General features: G+C 44.8%; 1 protein-coding gene across 1 annotated transcript in view; it reads left to right on the forward strand.

Moving 5' to 3' along the window:
* Positions 1-63: 63 nt before the first annotated feature.
* The window catches only part of STK3 (serine/threonine kinase 3), a 297,076-nt gene continuing 283,261 nt past the window's right edge, over positions 64-13,878 (forward strand). Inside the window, exon 1 of the mRNA XM_048841337.2 lies at positions 64-395. Coding sequence (XP_048697294.1) covers positions 373-395 — 23 coding nt within the window. The 5' untranslated portion in view covers positions 64-372. The remainder of the gene's footprint in view (positions 396-13,878) is intronic.

Below are 13,878 nucleotides of genomic sequence, written 5' to 3' on the forward strand. Positions count from 1 at the left end.
CCCGCCTCCTCCCTGCGTAAATACGCTTGCTCTTCCCAGGACACGAACAGCCCTCCCCAAGCCGCTTCAGTCCGGGCTGGGGGACGGTTTCTTCCGCTTTCTAAGGTTCTGAGTGACTTGATGAACATCCAATCAGTGTTTGTCTTTGTGCCGCCAGTAGCCAATGAAAGGGGCAGGTCTGGGTAGGAGTTGGTGGCGTTTGCGTGAGAGTCCGGCATCGGACCCCAGTAGGGAGGGGGCGAGTCGCATTTAAAGGGCCAGTTCCAGAGTTGCCGGAAAGTTGTGTGGAGTTAGGGGGGCCGGTGGGGTCCTGTCAGGCGACGATCGCGTCGCGGCTGACGGCTCAGTGCGCCTCCAGTCAACAGCAGCAGCATGGAGCAGGCAGCACCGAGAAGGTACTGAGTCCCTTCCCCGCCCTGGCAGTGGGAGCTGCTGGCGGCGTGGTCTGGTGGGTTGGGGCAGGAGCTGGGGCTAGGCCTCGTTAGGCACCACTGGGGCTACGGCCGGCCCCGCCATCCCCTGGGTCTGCTGGGATCCCCTTTTTCTCTCCCACTTAGGGCGACGGGAAGAGACATTACCCCCCCCCCCCCCGCCATAGGGGGAGAGACACTGATCATCTCCCCCCCCCAGCCTTGGCACTAACCCCCCCATGGGGGAGGGGAGAGACACTGATCTCCCCCGCCCCCCCCCAGCCTTGGCACTAACTCTCCCATAGGGGAGAGACACTGGTCCCCCCCCAAGCCTTGCCACTGACCGCCCTCATGGTGGAGGAGAGAGACCCTGAGCCCCCCCCATCTCCTTTAGCCTTGGCACTAACTCCCCACCATAGGGGGAGAGATTGTAGCACACACATGAATCCTTTGACCTTAACATTCACCCCATGTTAGGGTAGATATGAAGACTGAGATGTGCTTACACAATTTAGCACTAGTTCCATGGGGGTGGGTGGGAATGTGGAACTGGTAACCCGCCCCCCCCCCCCGAGCCTGAAAGTCCCCCCCGCCACAGCTCAGGGAATAAACAAAGTTTGTAGGAAGCTAAGGTTAATTCCTATGGGTGAAGGGGTGGGGAAGGAGAGCATAAAAACACCCAACATTAAAACAATCCAGGAGGGAAATCATAACATCTCACTCTTCTGTCTCTAGAACTAGTTTTAGGGATGGTGAGGAGACTGAAACAAACCTCCTTTGAATCTTTGAATGCAGTTCTTGTCTGAACCTGACTGCAAATTACATTGGGAATTCCATATTTTTATCTTAATTACTTTAAAATCAAATCTGCTCAGTTAACCTCTTTTCTAAGCACTGGCCTTGCAGATCTTAACTAATCATAGAATATCAGGGTTGGAAGGGACCTCAGGAGGTCATCTAGTCCAACCCTCTGCTCAGAGCAGGACCTCAAGGATTGAACTCACAGCCCTGGGTTTAGCAGGCCAATGCTCAAACCACTGAGCTATCCCTCCCCCCAAATTGGATTAAGCTAAATCAGAAAAGGCATATTATTCCAGAATAGCTAAATTTCCAAGTGTAGACAAACCCTTATTGGGCTCAACAGAGGGCTGACAGGATGAAACGAAATCTCTGAAATACAAGAGTTCAGACTACGTGGTCTAATGCAGCGGTTCTCAGACTGTGGGTTAGGATTCCGAAGTGGGTTGCAACCCCATTTAAATGGGGTCGCCAAGGTTGGCTTGCTGGGGCTCTGGGCTGAGACCGAAGTCTGAGCCCCAGGGCTGAAGTCCTCAAGCTTTGGTGCTTCCAAGGCAGCAGGGCTTGAGCTTTGGCCCCCTGCCTGGGCAGTGGGGCTAAGGCTTCGGTACCCCTTCCTGGAGTCATATAGTAATTTTTGTTGTCAGAAAAGGGTTGTGGTGCAATGAAATTTTGAGAGAAACTGGTCAGTGGTTCTTTCTGGCCTTAAACTCTATATTTTTAAAACTAATTCTGAGGGAGAAATTGATATATATGCCCAGCCTTAAAATAACTTTAAGAAAGATCCCTTCTCCTTTTCCTCCTCTTTCCCCCCCCCCAACTCTGTGAGGAAACTATGTGTTTGAGGGTGAGTTTGCACCGCTGCAAAAGAGAGCCTCTATACTCTTCCCCTTCTTAAATAGGTATGGCAGGGGCCTTGGAGTTCCTTGTTACTAACAGTAAAGTCTTTTAGTTGAAATTATCTTTCTAACCGAGTTTAACCATTGGGTTTTTGCAGATCAAAGGGAAGGAAAGTCTTCCTGCTTTTCTCTCTCTTCTCTCCGCCCCCCTCCCCTTTCTAAAATATACCTAAAATGAAGGAAGGGGAAAGAGACGGGTATATAGATGACATTTCATAAAACTACGACAGATAGCATTTGTACCAGGTTATTAGTGACTGAAATATTAACTTTTTTGCTGTAATAACTTAAATGCATATGGCATCCAAGTTGTTCAGTACTCTGCCTGTGTCTCCAATCTTGCCATGTAATGTGACATGGGTAGATGACCACTAACTTTAGTTGGGCTCTGGGCGTGTATCACAGTGTGGCATTTAGTACTTTATTGGTAAAGTATATTGCTCTTACATTTGAAAGATCCTACTTTTTCAATGCTACCTTTAAAATCTCATTTTAAAAAAAGTTGCCCAAATCTAAGACCCAGCAGAAGCCAGGAGAATATGTGAATGTTCTGTTGGCTACAAACAGCCGTCAATAATACTAAATAAAAGCTGCTGGCAGTGAAATATAGCTTTAGGATACTTAATTGTTTTTGGAGGACAGGGAATTGATAAATCATGATTATAGTATCACCACTCCATTTTAATTGTGGTTCTTCTAGAGAAAAGTTTTTCATAAACTTTTTGTAAGCATCTGAAGCTAATTGCAGCTAATGTATTATCCAGAATTTTTATTAGACTGTAACAGTACAATAATAAAAGCTGTGGACCTCATTCAAACTCTTTGGCTGGAGCTTTTATCTGAAAAGCACTTTTAAAATAGCCTCATCTCATAATTAGAGAGATTTAGTCAAATAAATCAGGAACATCCAAAATTAGAAACTTAACACAAAAAACCCTTACTGTTGCAGTATTAACCAACCCCAAAAGCTCAAAAATCATGAGGCAGGCCCCCTCATATCGTGGTAATGTAATACATTTTGGATTTTGAGCCTTTAGGATTCATGTCTTTAGGCTTTTCTCCACAACCATGAAGACTAGAAACTTGATTCCAGGTGTTGTTGCTTTATGTAAAACACAAAGCCTTGTCAATCACAAAAGTTGTTATGCTGCCTTACCTGTGTTGGTATAGTTAATGCAGTACAGCCCCACCCTAGTGTGGATGCAGTGATAGTGGTATAAAGTGCTTACACCACAATAGCTATTGATGAGTAGAGGAAGGGGAATAATACCATATAAGTATACCTATTTCAGTTCGAGGTGGTTGTATTTTCTTTAACAGAAGTAGCTATAATTGTACAAAATCTGTCTGTAGACCAGGCCTAAATATCACAAGGATATCAATACAGTTTTGAGAGTTATCAACACTGCGTACATTAAGTTATATGAACCATTATGCTTCAGGGCAAAAACCCAGCCAAACTGATTGGGTGGGGGGTTGTTAGGAAGAAACTTTCATTGGGCAGGTTATCCTAAGACAACTGCTTGCCTGCTTTCTTGTATCTTTTTTCTGAAGCATCTGTTACCAGGTTACTGTTAGAGAGAGGGTTACAGAACTAGATATTTTGATCCAGCATGGCAAGCTTTGTGTTCTTATGTAAAATTATAAATATTTTAAAATAAGATGTATATATTAATGGCAAATCGAAAAGGGTGGTTTTGTTTTTTAAAGGTGCATGTGCTTTTTGTTTTATCTGGCATATATTAAATCTAATACCAACTTCTTTAAGCCTTTGGTCTGGGATTTTGCTCACTATTGACTCATTGTTTGGAACCTTTTGCTACTTCATTGAAGATCTGTTGCCTATGCTAGAAATACAGCTACATTGGTTCATCAAGTCTATCAAATACTGATACAATTGTACAATCTAAAATTAATCCATTGAGGATTTATATTCTACTTTTCCCCAGATGAAATGATCTCTTAAAAAAGAAAAAAGCGCCTGTATTTCTATAGCCCTTGCAGAACCTCATAGCATTTTACAAGTACTAACGAACTAAAGCCCAAAATTTGCAGTCTTGGACTGTACTTCCACTGACTTCAGTGGGAGTTTTGTTTATTCAGGTTGCAGGTTCAGATCCTAAACCTCATAGTTCACACTTCTGTGCAGTAGGTGTCTGTCCCTGACTTGTAAATGGATAAACAAGCATAGTGACTAAGACCAAAACTTTCACTAACTTTATGTGCTTCAATCTTTGGTCTTCAATTTGGGATATCTAAGGCCTCATTTCAGTTTGGGGTCACAGAATGCTCAGCATCTGTGAAAATAAAGCTTTAGTTGTCTCAAGTTTGGGACCTACACAGAGGCACCCAAAATTAGTGTACACTTCTGAAAGCTTTAGCGTAAGTGACTTTCCCAGTGTTACAGGGGGCAGGAGGAAGTGGTTCTACCATCCCCAAGCATTCAACATTCTTAAAATTGGCTGAATTATAAGATTTTAAAAATAGGCTTGTTGTTGTGTGTGGTGTGTGTGTTTTTTTTTCTTTTTTTGGTAAATCTTCTGGTTTTTGAACCTTTGGGATACACTTATGCCACATTTTTTGAGGTTTTTCCTCTGCTACCAAGAGATCAAGACCCTATTTCTTTTTTTTTTGCTCTCACATGAAGGCTGAGGTTCTCCCATATTCACATAACTTCAGGAGCTGGGGTTATATAAAAGATACCAAATATTTCAAGACATGTGACTTAAAATTGCAAGAATTGGTGAAACTTGGTGAGGAACAGGAGGTCTGACACCTATTTGCTCGCTGTAGACATGAAGCCACTTTTGTTGATGAAACTAGTGATCCCAGCCTTCTGATGTGAAAAGGCATTACAGTTTCATATCCAACTGATTGTCTGTCCAAACAAAACTATTCTTCTGAAATTTTCCTGTCTGCATCATAAAATACTGCTCATACAATGCTTCTAATCTAATCCATAGGTAGTGAAACACCTTACATTTAAGATTCTAGACCAAGCTGTTTTGGAGATTTAGGCCCTGAGCCAGCACGGTACTCAAGCATGTACTTAACTTTAAGCATATCCGTAGCCCCATTGACTTTAGGGGGACTACTTGTGCTTCAGTACCTTAATGATTCAGAGTCCTGATCAGTCAAAACGTCAGTAACAAAACTTGTAGGGAGTTTTTCTGAAATTCATCCTTTAAATTTCCCAGGGAGGAAAAAATCCATCTTTTGGCTGAGAATGTGTTCTAAGTTAGGGGTACGTAGGTTTGTTTCTTTAGTGGGAGAAGAAGTCTGAAAATTCAGGATTTTCATGGGAAATGAGTTTCAGTTTAAATAGCCCAAGTCACTGTCTGTGTGGCTGTGGTTCCGCTACTAGATTTAGTGTGCTTGCTTGAGCAGGGCTAGTGTGTGTCTGTCCCTGCTGGGAAACAACCTCTTAGCTGCTGTATAGAGACACCCTAAAAAAGGTAATCTGAAGTGTCAGACTTCTTGCTCCCACGCCCCAGTCTAATCAGCCTATTTCCCCTATTGGCTGGGAAGCACCAGAGTGACTATTTTTGCTTTTGTAATACTTTCAGAGATTCTTGGATGCCATGGGGATTTGTGGGGATGGTGGCATATGTCTAATAACATAAATAGATTCTAATCACTAGGCTTCTGTAGGGATGGGTTTGTGTGTGTGCACATACACATGCTTGCCTGTAGCAGCAGCTGCTGAGAGGGACGTATTGCTAGGGGGATATGTGGAGGACTGGGAATTAGTTCAGAGATAGCAGAGTCTTTGAGTGAATGTTCTAGAGCTCCATGGATGTCGAGGATGTTTGAAAGGTCCATCCTCTCTCCTCCCTTTGCTTTGTGGAGAAACAAACCACGGTCCTCAAAGGTCTGAAAGAATCCAAGGAAACTTTGCACTAAAACTGACTTGTAACACTCTTATTTCTCAAACCCGAGTCCTTCAGAGAGCAGCATATGACGCAGTCCAATAGACATACTAGACCACTATAGCTTTTTATTGGGAACTTGGGGCATGGTGTGATGGGTGAGAGCTTAAACAAGAAAAGGAGAAATGGCCTTAACAGCAGGTGTCATAAATATAAAGGGAAGGGTAAACCCCTTTGAAATCCCTCCTGGCCAGGGGAAAGCTCCTCTCACCTGTAAAGGGTTAAGAAGCTAAAGGTAACCTCACTGGCACCTGACCAAAATGACCAATGAGGAGACAAGATACTTTCAAAAGCTGGGAGGAGGGAGAGGAACAAAGGGTCTGGGTCTGTCTGTATGCTGCTCTTGCCAGAGACAGAACAGGAATGGAGTCTTAGAACTTTTAGTAAGTAATCTAGCTAGGTATGTGTTAGATTATGATTCCTTTAAATGGCTGAGAAAAGCATTGTGCTGAATAGAATAACTATTTCTGTCTGTGCATCTTTTTTGTAACTTAAGGTTTTGCCTAGAGGGGTTCTCTATGTTTTTGAATCTAATTACCCTGTAAGATATCTACCATCCTGATTTTACAGGGGGGATTTCTTTATTTCTATTTACTTCTATTTTTTATTAAAAGTCTTCTTGTAAAAACTGAATGCTTTTTCATTGTTCTCAGATCCAAGGGTTTGGGTCTGTGGTCACCTATGTAAATTGGTGAGGCTTTTTATCCAACATTTCCCAGGAAAGGGGGGGTGCAAGTGTTGGGAGGATTGTTCATTGTTCTTCAGATCCAAGGGTCTGGGTCTGTAGTCACCTAGGCAAATTGGTGAGGCTTTTTACCAAACCTTGTCCAGGAAGTGGGGTGCAAGGTTTTGGGAAGTATTTTGGGGGGAAAGACGCGTCCAAACAGCTCTTCCCCAGTAACCAGTATTAGTTTGGTGGTGGTAGCGGCCATTCCAAGGATAACGGGTGTAATATTTTGTACCTTGGGGAAGTTTTGACCTAAGCTGGTAAAGATAAGCTTAGGGGGTTTTTTCATGCAGGTCCCCACATCTGTACCCTAGAGTTCAGAGTGGGGGAGGAACCTTGACAGCAGGAAACTGAACATTCATAATGAAAAGGCAGGTATTAAGGAATCCATGGATATTTCTTAACTTTTTTTGGTACATCTACTTTAATTCCTTTTCAGTGAACGATTTTTATAATAGTTTAAGTGAGTTGCATTTTTCTATCTGCACTTCCAACCATATTTCCTACATCTGTGTGAAGCTTAACTTGATACTTTCCGCCCCTATTTACTCAAAAGGACACAATCCCATTTGAAATCAAGTAATTTGTTTTAAAAAGTGACTGGAAATAGTTCCAGCCAGTACATTTGCCTCTGAATCTTCCTGAGAATCTTTGTTTTGTGGCTTTATAGTAAGGTGTTTTTTTAACTCTTCAATCTTTCAGCTATGTTAATGTTAACAGTAGGAGGAGGAAAAAGTGTCTTGGCATTCACTTTAAACTATTCCTCCCCATTTCAAATGAATGCTATCAGCAGCCATAAAATTCTGACTCAGCATTTTTTTTTTTTTAAACTGAGATGACTTATCATAGAATATCAGGGTTGGAAGGGACCTCAGGAGGTCATCTAGTCCAACCCCCTGCTCAAAAGCAGGACCCATCCCCAATTAAATCATCCCAGCCAGGGCTTTGTCAAGCCTGACCTTAAAAACTTCTAAGGAAGGAGATTCCACCACCTCCCTAGGCAACGCATTCCAGTGTTTCACCACCCTCCTAGTGAAAAAGTTTTTCCTAATATCCAACCTAAACCTCCCCCACTGCAACTTGAGACCGTTACTCCTTGTTCTGTCATCAGTTACCACTGAGAATAGTCTAGAACCATCCTCTCTGGAACCACCTCTCAGGTAGTTGAAAGCAGCTATCAAATCCCCCCTCATTCTTCTCTTCTGCAGACTAAACAATCCCAGTTCCCTCAGCTTCTCCTCATAAGTCATGTGTTCCAGACCCCTAATCATTTTTATTGCCCTTCGCTGGACTCTCTCCAATTTATCCACATCCTTCTTGTAGTGTGGGGCCCAAAACTGGACACAGTACTCCAGATGAGGCCTCACCAACGTCGAAGAGAGGGGGACGATCACGTCCCTCGATCTGCTGGCAATGCCCCTACTTATACATCCCAAAATGCCATTGGCCTTCTTGGCAACAAGGGCACACTGCTGACTCATATCCAGCTTCTCATCCACTGTCACCCCTAGGTCCTTTTCCGCAGAACTGCTGCCTAGCCATTCGGTCCCTAGTCTGTAGCTGTGCATTGGGTTCTTCCGTCCTAAGTGCAGGACCCTGCACTTATCCTTATTGAACCTCATCAGATTTCTTTTGGCCCAATCCTCCAATTTGTCTAGGTCCCTCTGTATCCTATTCCTGCCCTCCAGCGTATCTACCACTCCTCCCAGTTTAGTATCATCTGCAAATTTGCTGAGAGTGCAATCCACACCATCCTTCAGATCATTTATGAAGGTATTGAACAAAAGCGACCCCTGGGGCACTCCACTTGACACCGGCTGCCAACTAGACATGGAGCCATTGATCACTACCCGTTGAGCCCGACAATCTAGCCAACTTTTTACCCACCTTATAGTGCATTCATCCAGCCCATACTTCTTTAACTTGCTGACAAGAATACTGTGGGAGACCGTGTCAAAAGCTTTGCTAAAGTCAAGAAACAATACATCCACTGCTTTCCCTTCATCCACAGAACCAGTAATCTCATCATAGAAGGCGATTAGATTAGTCAGGCATGACCTTCCCTTGGTGAATCCATGCTGACTGTTACATGAGAGGAAAGTGATCAGGAAGTGCTTCAGGATTGATTCTTTGAGGACCTGCTCCATGATTTTTCCGTGGACTGAGGTGAGGCTGACTGGCCTGTAGTTCGCAGGATCCTCCTTCTTCCCTTTTTTAAAGATTGACACTACATTAGCCTTTTTCCAGTCATCCGGGACTTCCCCCGTTCGCCACGAGTTTTCAAAGATAATGGCCAATGGCTCTGCAATCACAGCCGCCAATTCCTTTAGCACTCTCGGATGCAACTCGTCCGGCCCCATGGACTTGTGCACGTCCAGCTTTTCTAAATAGTCCCTAACCACCTCTTTCTCCACAGAGGACTGGCCATCTATTCCCCATGTTGTGATGCCCAGCGCAGCAGTCTGGGAGCTGACCTTGTTAGTGAAGACAGGGGCAAAAAAAGCATTGAGTACATTAGCTTTTTCCACATCCTCTGTCACTAGGTTGCCTCCCTCATTCATTAAGGGGCCCACACTTTCCTTGGTTTTCTTCTTGTTGCCAACATACCTGAAGAAACCCTTCTTGTTACTCTTGACATCTCTTGCTAGCTGCAGCTCCAGGTGCGATTTGGCCCTCCTAATTTCATTCCTACATGCCCGAGCAATATTTTTATACTCCTCCCTGGTCATATGTCCAACCTTCCACTTCTTGTAAGCTTCTTTTTTTATGCTTAAGATCCGCTAGGATTTCACCATTAAGCCAAGCTGGTCGCCTGCCATATTTACTATTCTTTCGACACATCGGGATGGTTTGTCCCTGTAACCTCAACAGGGATTCCTTGAAATACAGCCAGCTCTCCTGGACTCCTTTCCCCTTCATGTTAGTCCCCCAGGGGATCCTACCCATCAGTTCCCTGAGGGAGTCAAAGTCTGCTTTCCTGAAGTCCAGGGTCCATATCCTGCTGCTTACCTTTCTTCCCTGTGTCAGGATCCTGAACTCAACCAACTCATGGTCACTGCCTCCCAGATTCCCATCCACTTTTGCTTCCCCTACTAATTCTTCCCGGTTTGTGAGCAGCAGGTCAAGAAAAGCTCCCCCCCCCCCCAGTTGGCTCCTCTAGCACTTGCACCAGGAAATTGTCCCCTACGCTTTCCAAAAACTTCCTGGATTGTCTGTGCACCGCTGTATTGCTCTCCCAGCAGATGTCAGGAAAATTAAAGTCACCCATGAGAACCAGGGCGTGCGATCTAGTAGCTTCCGCAAGCTGCCGGAAGAAAGCCTCATCCACCTCATCCCCCTGGTCCGGTGGTCTATAGCAGACTCCCACCACTACATCACTCCTGTTGCTCACACTTCTAAACTTAATTCAGAGACACTCAGGTTTTTCTGCAGTTTCGTACCAGAGCTCTGAGCAGTCATACTGCTCCCTTACATACAGTGCTACTCCCCCACCTTTTCTGCCCTGCTGGTCCTTCCTGAACAGTTTATAACCACCCATGACAGTACTCCAGTCATGTGAGCTATCCCACCAAGTCTCTATTATTCCAATCACGTCATAATTCCTTGACGTCACCAGGACCTCCAGTTCTCCCTGCTTGTTTCCAAGGCTTTGTGCATTCGTATATAAGCACTTGAGAGAACCTGCTGATCGCCCCTCATTCTCAGGATGAGGCAGGAGCCCTCCCCTCACAGACATTTCTGCCTGTGCTTCCTCCCGGTATCCTGCTTTCCCACTTACCTCAGGGCTTTGGTCTCCTTCCCCCGGTGAACCTAGTTTAAAGCCCTCCTCACTAGGTTAGCCAGCCTGCTCGCAAAGATGCTCTTCCCTCTCTTCGTAAGGTGGAGCACGTCTCTGCCCAGCACTCCTCCTTCATGGAACACCATCCCATGGTCAAAGAATCCAAAGCCTTCTCTCCGACACCACCTGCGTAGCCATTCGTTGACTTCCACAATTCGACGGTCCCTACCCAGGCCTTTTCCTTCCACGGCGAGGATGGACGAGAACACCACTTGCGCCTCAAACTCCTTTATCCTTCTTCCCAGAGTCACGTAGTTCGCAGTGATCTGCTCAAGGTCATTCTTGGCAGTATCATTGGTGCCCACGTGGAGAAGCAGGAAGGGGTAGCGATCCGAGGGCTTGATGAGTCTCGGCAGTCTCTCTGTCACATCGCGAATCTTAGCCCCCGGCAAGCAGCAGACTTCTTGGTTTTCCCGGTCAGGGCGGCAGATAGATGACTCAGTCCCCCGGAGTAGAGAGTCCCCGACCACCACCACCCGCCGCCTCCTCTTGGGAGTGGTGGTTGTGGAACCCCCCATCTCAGGACAGCGCATCTCATACCTTCCAACCAGCGGAGTCTCCTTCTGCTTTCTCCCTCCAGACATATCGTCTGGTCCACTCTCCGCAATGGTACCTGTGGAGAGAACATGAAAGCGGTTAGTTACCTGTGTCCGTGTTGCTGGAACCCGGACATTCCCCCTTCTTCTTCTAGAGGTCACATGTTGCCAAGCTTCTTCACTGGCCTCTTGGCTCTGCTGTGCAACCTGCTCTAAATCTTTAGAGCTTTGTGCCCGTAGAAGCATATCCTGACTTTTGTCCAGACTTAAACTTGTCTGTAAATAAACTTAAGTTTAAAAAAAAAAAATCCAGGAATGATTCCTTCCCGACACATGAACTATGTGTAATTCCCATACATACTCCTGTCTTCCCTCTTACATTTTTAAAATAAGCAGTTTTTATGGGTCTATGAACATTCAAAAATCCATCACTATTCTGCAAGAGGACAAGTTGCTTTTCTTGACTTTTTTGAGGGTCACCGGTCATTCATTTAGTAAAATGAATTTAGCCTAACAACTCTGCTACAAATCATTGTAACATCTGAAGAGACATGTAGAGCAACAGAATTTGTGGGCTTTACTATTATCGTACTCAAAATCACATTTGGTAGTGGGATATCAGTTTATGCAAATATAAAGGGACTAATTCTCTTCTCACATTCTGTACAACCCCACTGACTTCACTGGGATTGCACAGTGTACAAATGAGGGCAGAATTCTACTCAGAACTTTTACTGTTAACGTGTAGGGTCATATAAGTGATCAGATATCTGATAATAGCCAACTTCTTTCTGAAAACTTTGAGTATTTCTGTGTGAAATACAAAGTTCTTTGTAGTTCACATGGCTTAAACACTCCATGCACTATTTCTCCACTTCTAGTAAATTAGATCATCAGTTTATCTTATATTTTAATATTACAGTGTAAATAGGTCTCAGTCATTGTTTTTTGATGTTTCATCTGTCTCCTGGTTCTGCTACAAAGCGAAGTGTCTATAGCAGTGGTTCTCAACTGTGTGTGTGTGTGTGTGTGTTGTTTGGGCTACTACCTGCATGGCCCTGAGGATGTCATAGGCTGCAAACTTGTGCTGGCCGGGTCACAAGTGGCCCACAGGCTGCAGGTTGAGAACCACTAATCTATAGGTGTGTCCATGTCTTATACAGTCACTTTTCCATAATTCATAACAGGATCAATTCATGGAATTCTGATGTAGCTGCCTTTTTGATTTACTCTTCTCTGGTACCATTAGCAGATATCTGCTATTGATTTTGTAAAATTTCTTTTTACCTCATGATCACTGAATGCAGAATGTGATGTTTCTTTAATCAATCTAGCCTTTTCTGGCCAATAACTATCTTGTCAAACTGTGCGTGCATGTGTGTATTGTGACAGGGTCGGGCCAGATGGCTACAGGAGAGTAATAGAAGGCAGATATATTAGCCCCAGGTTAAGTAGGTCCCTTTTCCCTGGGTAAGGTAACAGGGAAGGTTCCAGAACAATCAGGATCCTTCTGGAGACAATTAAGACAGGCTGATTGGCTGTAGGTGTTCTAATCAAGAAGCTGCTAGAATCAATTAAGGCAGGCTAATCAGGGCGCCTGGGTTTAAAAAGGAGCTCACTTCAGTTTGTGGAGCGCGTGTAAGGAGCTGGGAGCAAGAGGCGCTAGCAGCTGAGAGTGAGAACGCATACTGTTGGAGGACTGAGGAGTACAGACTGAGGAGTACAAACGTTATCAGACACCAGGAGGAAGGTCCTGCGGTGAGGATAAAGAAGGTGTTGGGAGGAGGCCATGAGAAAGTAGCCAAGGGAGTTGTAGCTGTCACACAGCTGTTCCAGGAGGCACTTGAGACAGCTGCATTCTACAGGGCCCTGGGCTGGAACCCGGAGTAGAGGGCGGGCCCGGGTTCTGCCCAAACCTCCCAACTCCTGGTCAGACACAGGAGGAGTTGTCCTGGACTGTGGGTTCATAAAAACGGCCAAAGTGAGGGCTGCCGTGAAGCTCCAAGGCAACCAAATCCGCCAATAAGTGCAAGACCCACCAAGGTAGAGGAGGAACTTTGTCACAATATATAATATAAAAATAATAATATATTTTACACACACACACAAGTTTGATATCTGTCGTTTGACTGTGGTAAATTTTCTATTTAACTGCTAACATTCAATGCTGCAGTGATGTTTGGGTGGTACTAAATGTGGATGTTCTTCCATCAGCTAGACTCTATTAAAAACAGATTTGTCAGTATATGAACTCACTCCCATGTTTGATGGGAGGTATCTAGGATGTTGTTTGCAGAAATTTATACCCAGATGGGGACTGAGGAGGCTGATCCTATGGAGGGAACGTCAGCATGTATTTATTTTAACTGGCTTGTTATACTATACTGCCATGCTAGCTTCTGTTCTGAGTAAACTTTGTGAGCCAGAGTCTGTGCCTCCCTCCCTCCCTACTCCATGCTGTCTGTTTATGCCTCCTCCCTCCCCAACACGTTGTCAAAATCGTGGCTAGTTCAGCTGGATAGTTGGCTTCCATGTCATTCTAAAGCCCTGACTAGCAACAATTTTTCTGGCCCATGACAGGGAAGGCCATGCCCATGTAGCTATTTTCCTTTCCCCTTCTCTCCGCTGTCCTGCCCAGCAATGTGCACCTCCCCCAAGTTGGCCCAGTTTGCCATCTCCAAATGGTGGTGAAGCCTATACCCCACCTGCTTCCCTGGCAGATTCAAATAAGAAAAACTTTT

Source organism: Caretta caretta, chromosome 2 (assembly GCF_965140235.1).
Source record: "Caretta caretta isolate rCarCar2 chromosome 2, rCarCar1.hap1, whole genome shotgun sequence".
NCBI lineage: Eukaryota > Metazoa > Chordata > Testudines > Cheloniidae > Caretta > Caretta caretta.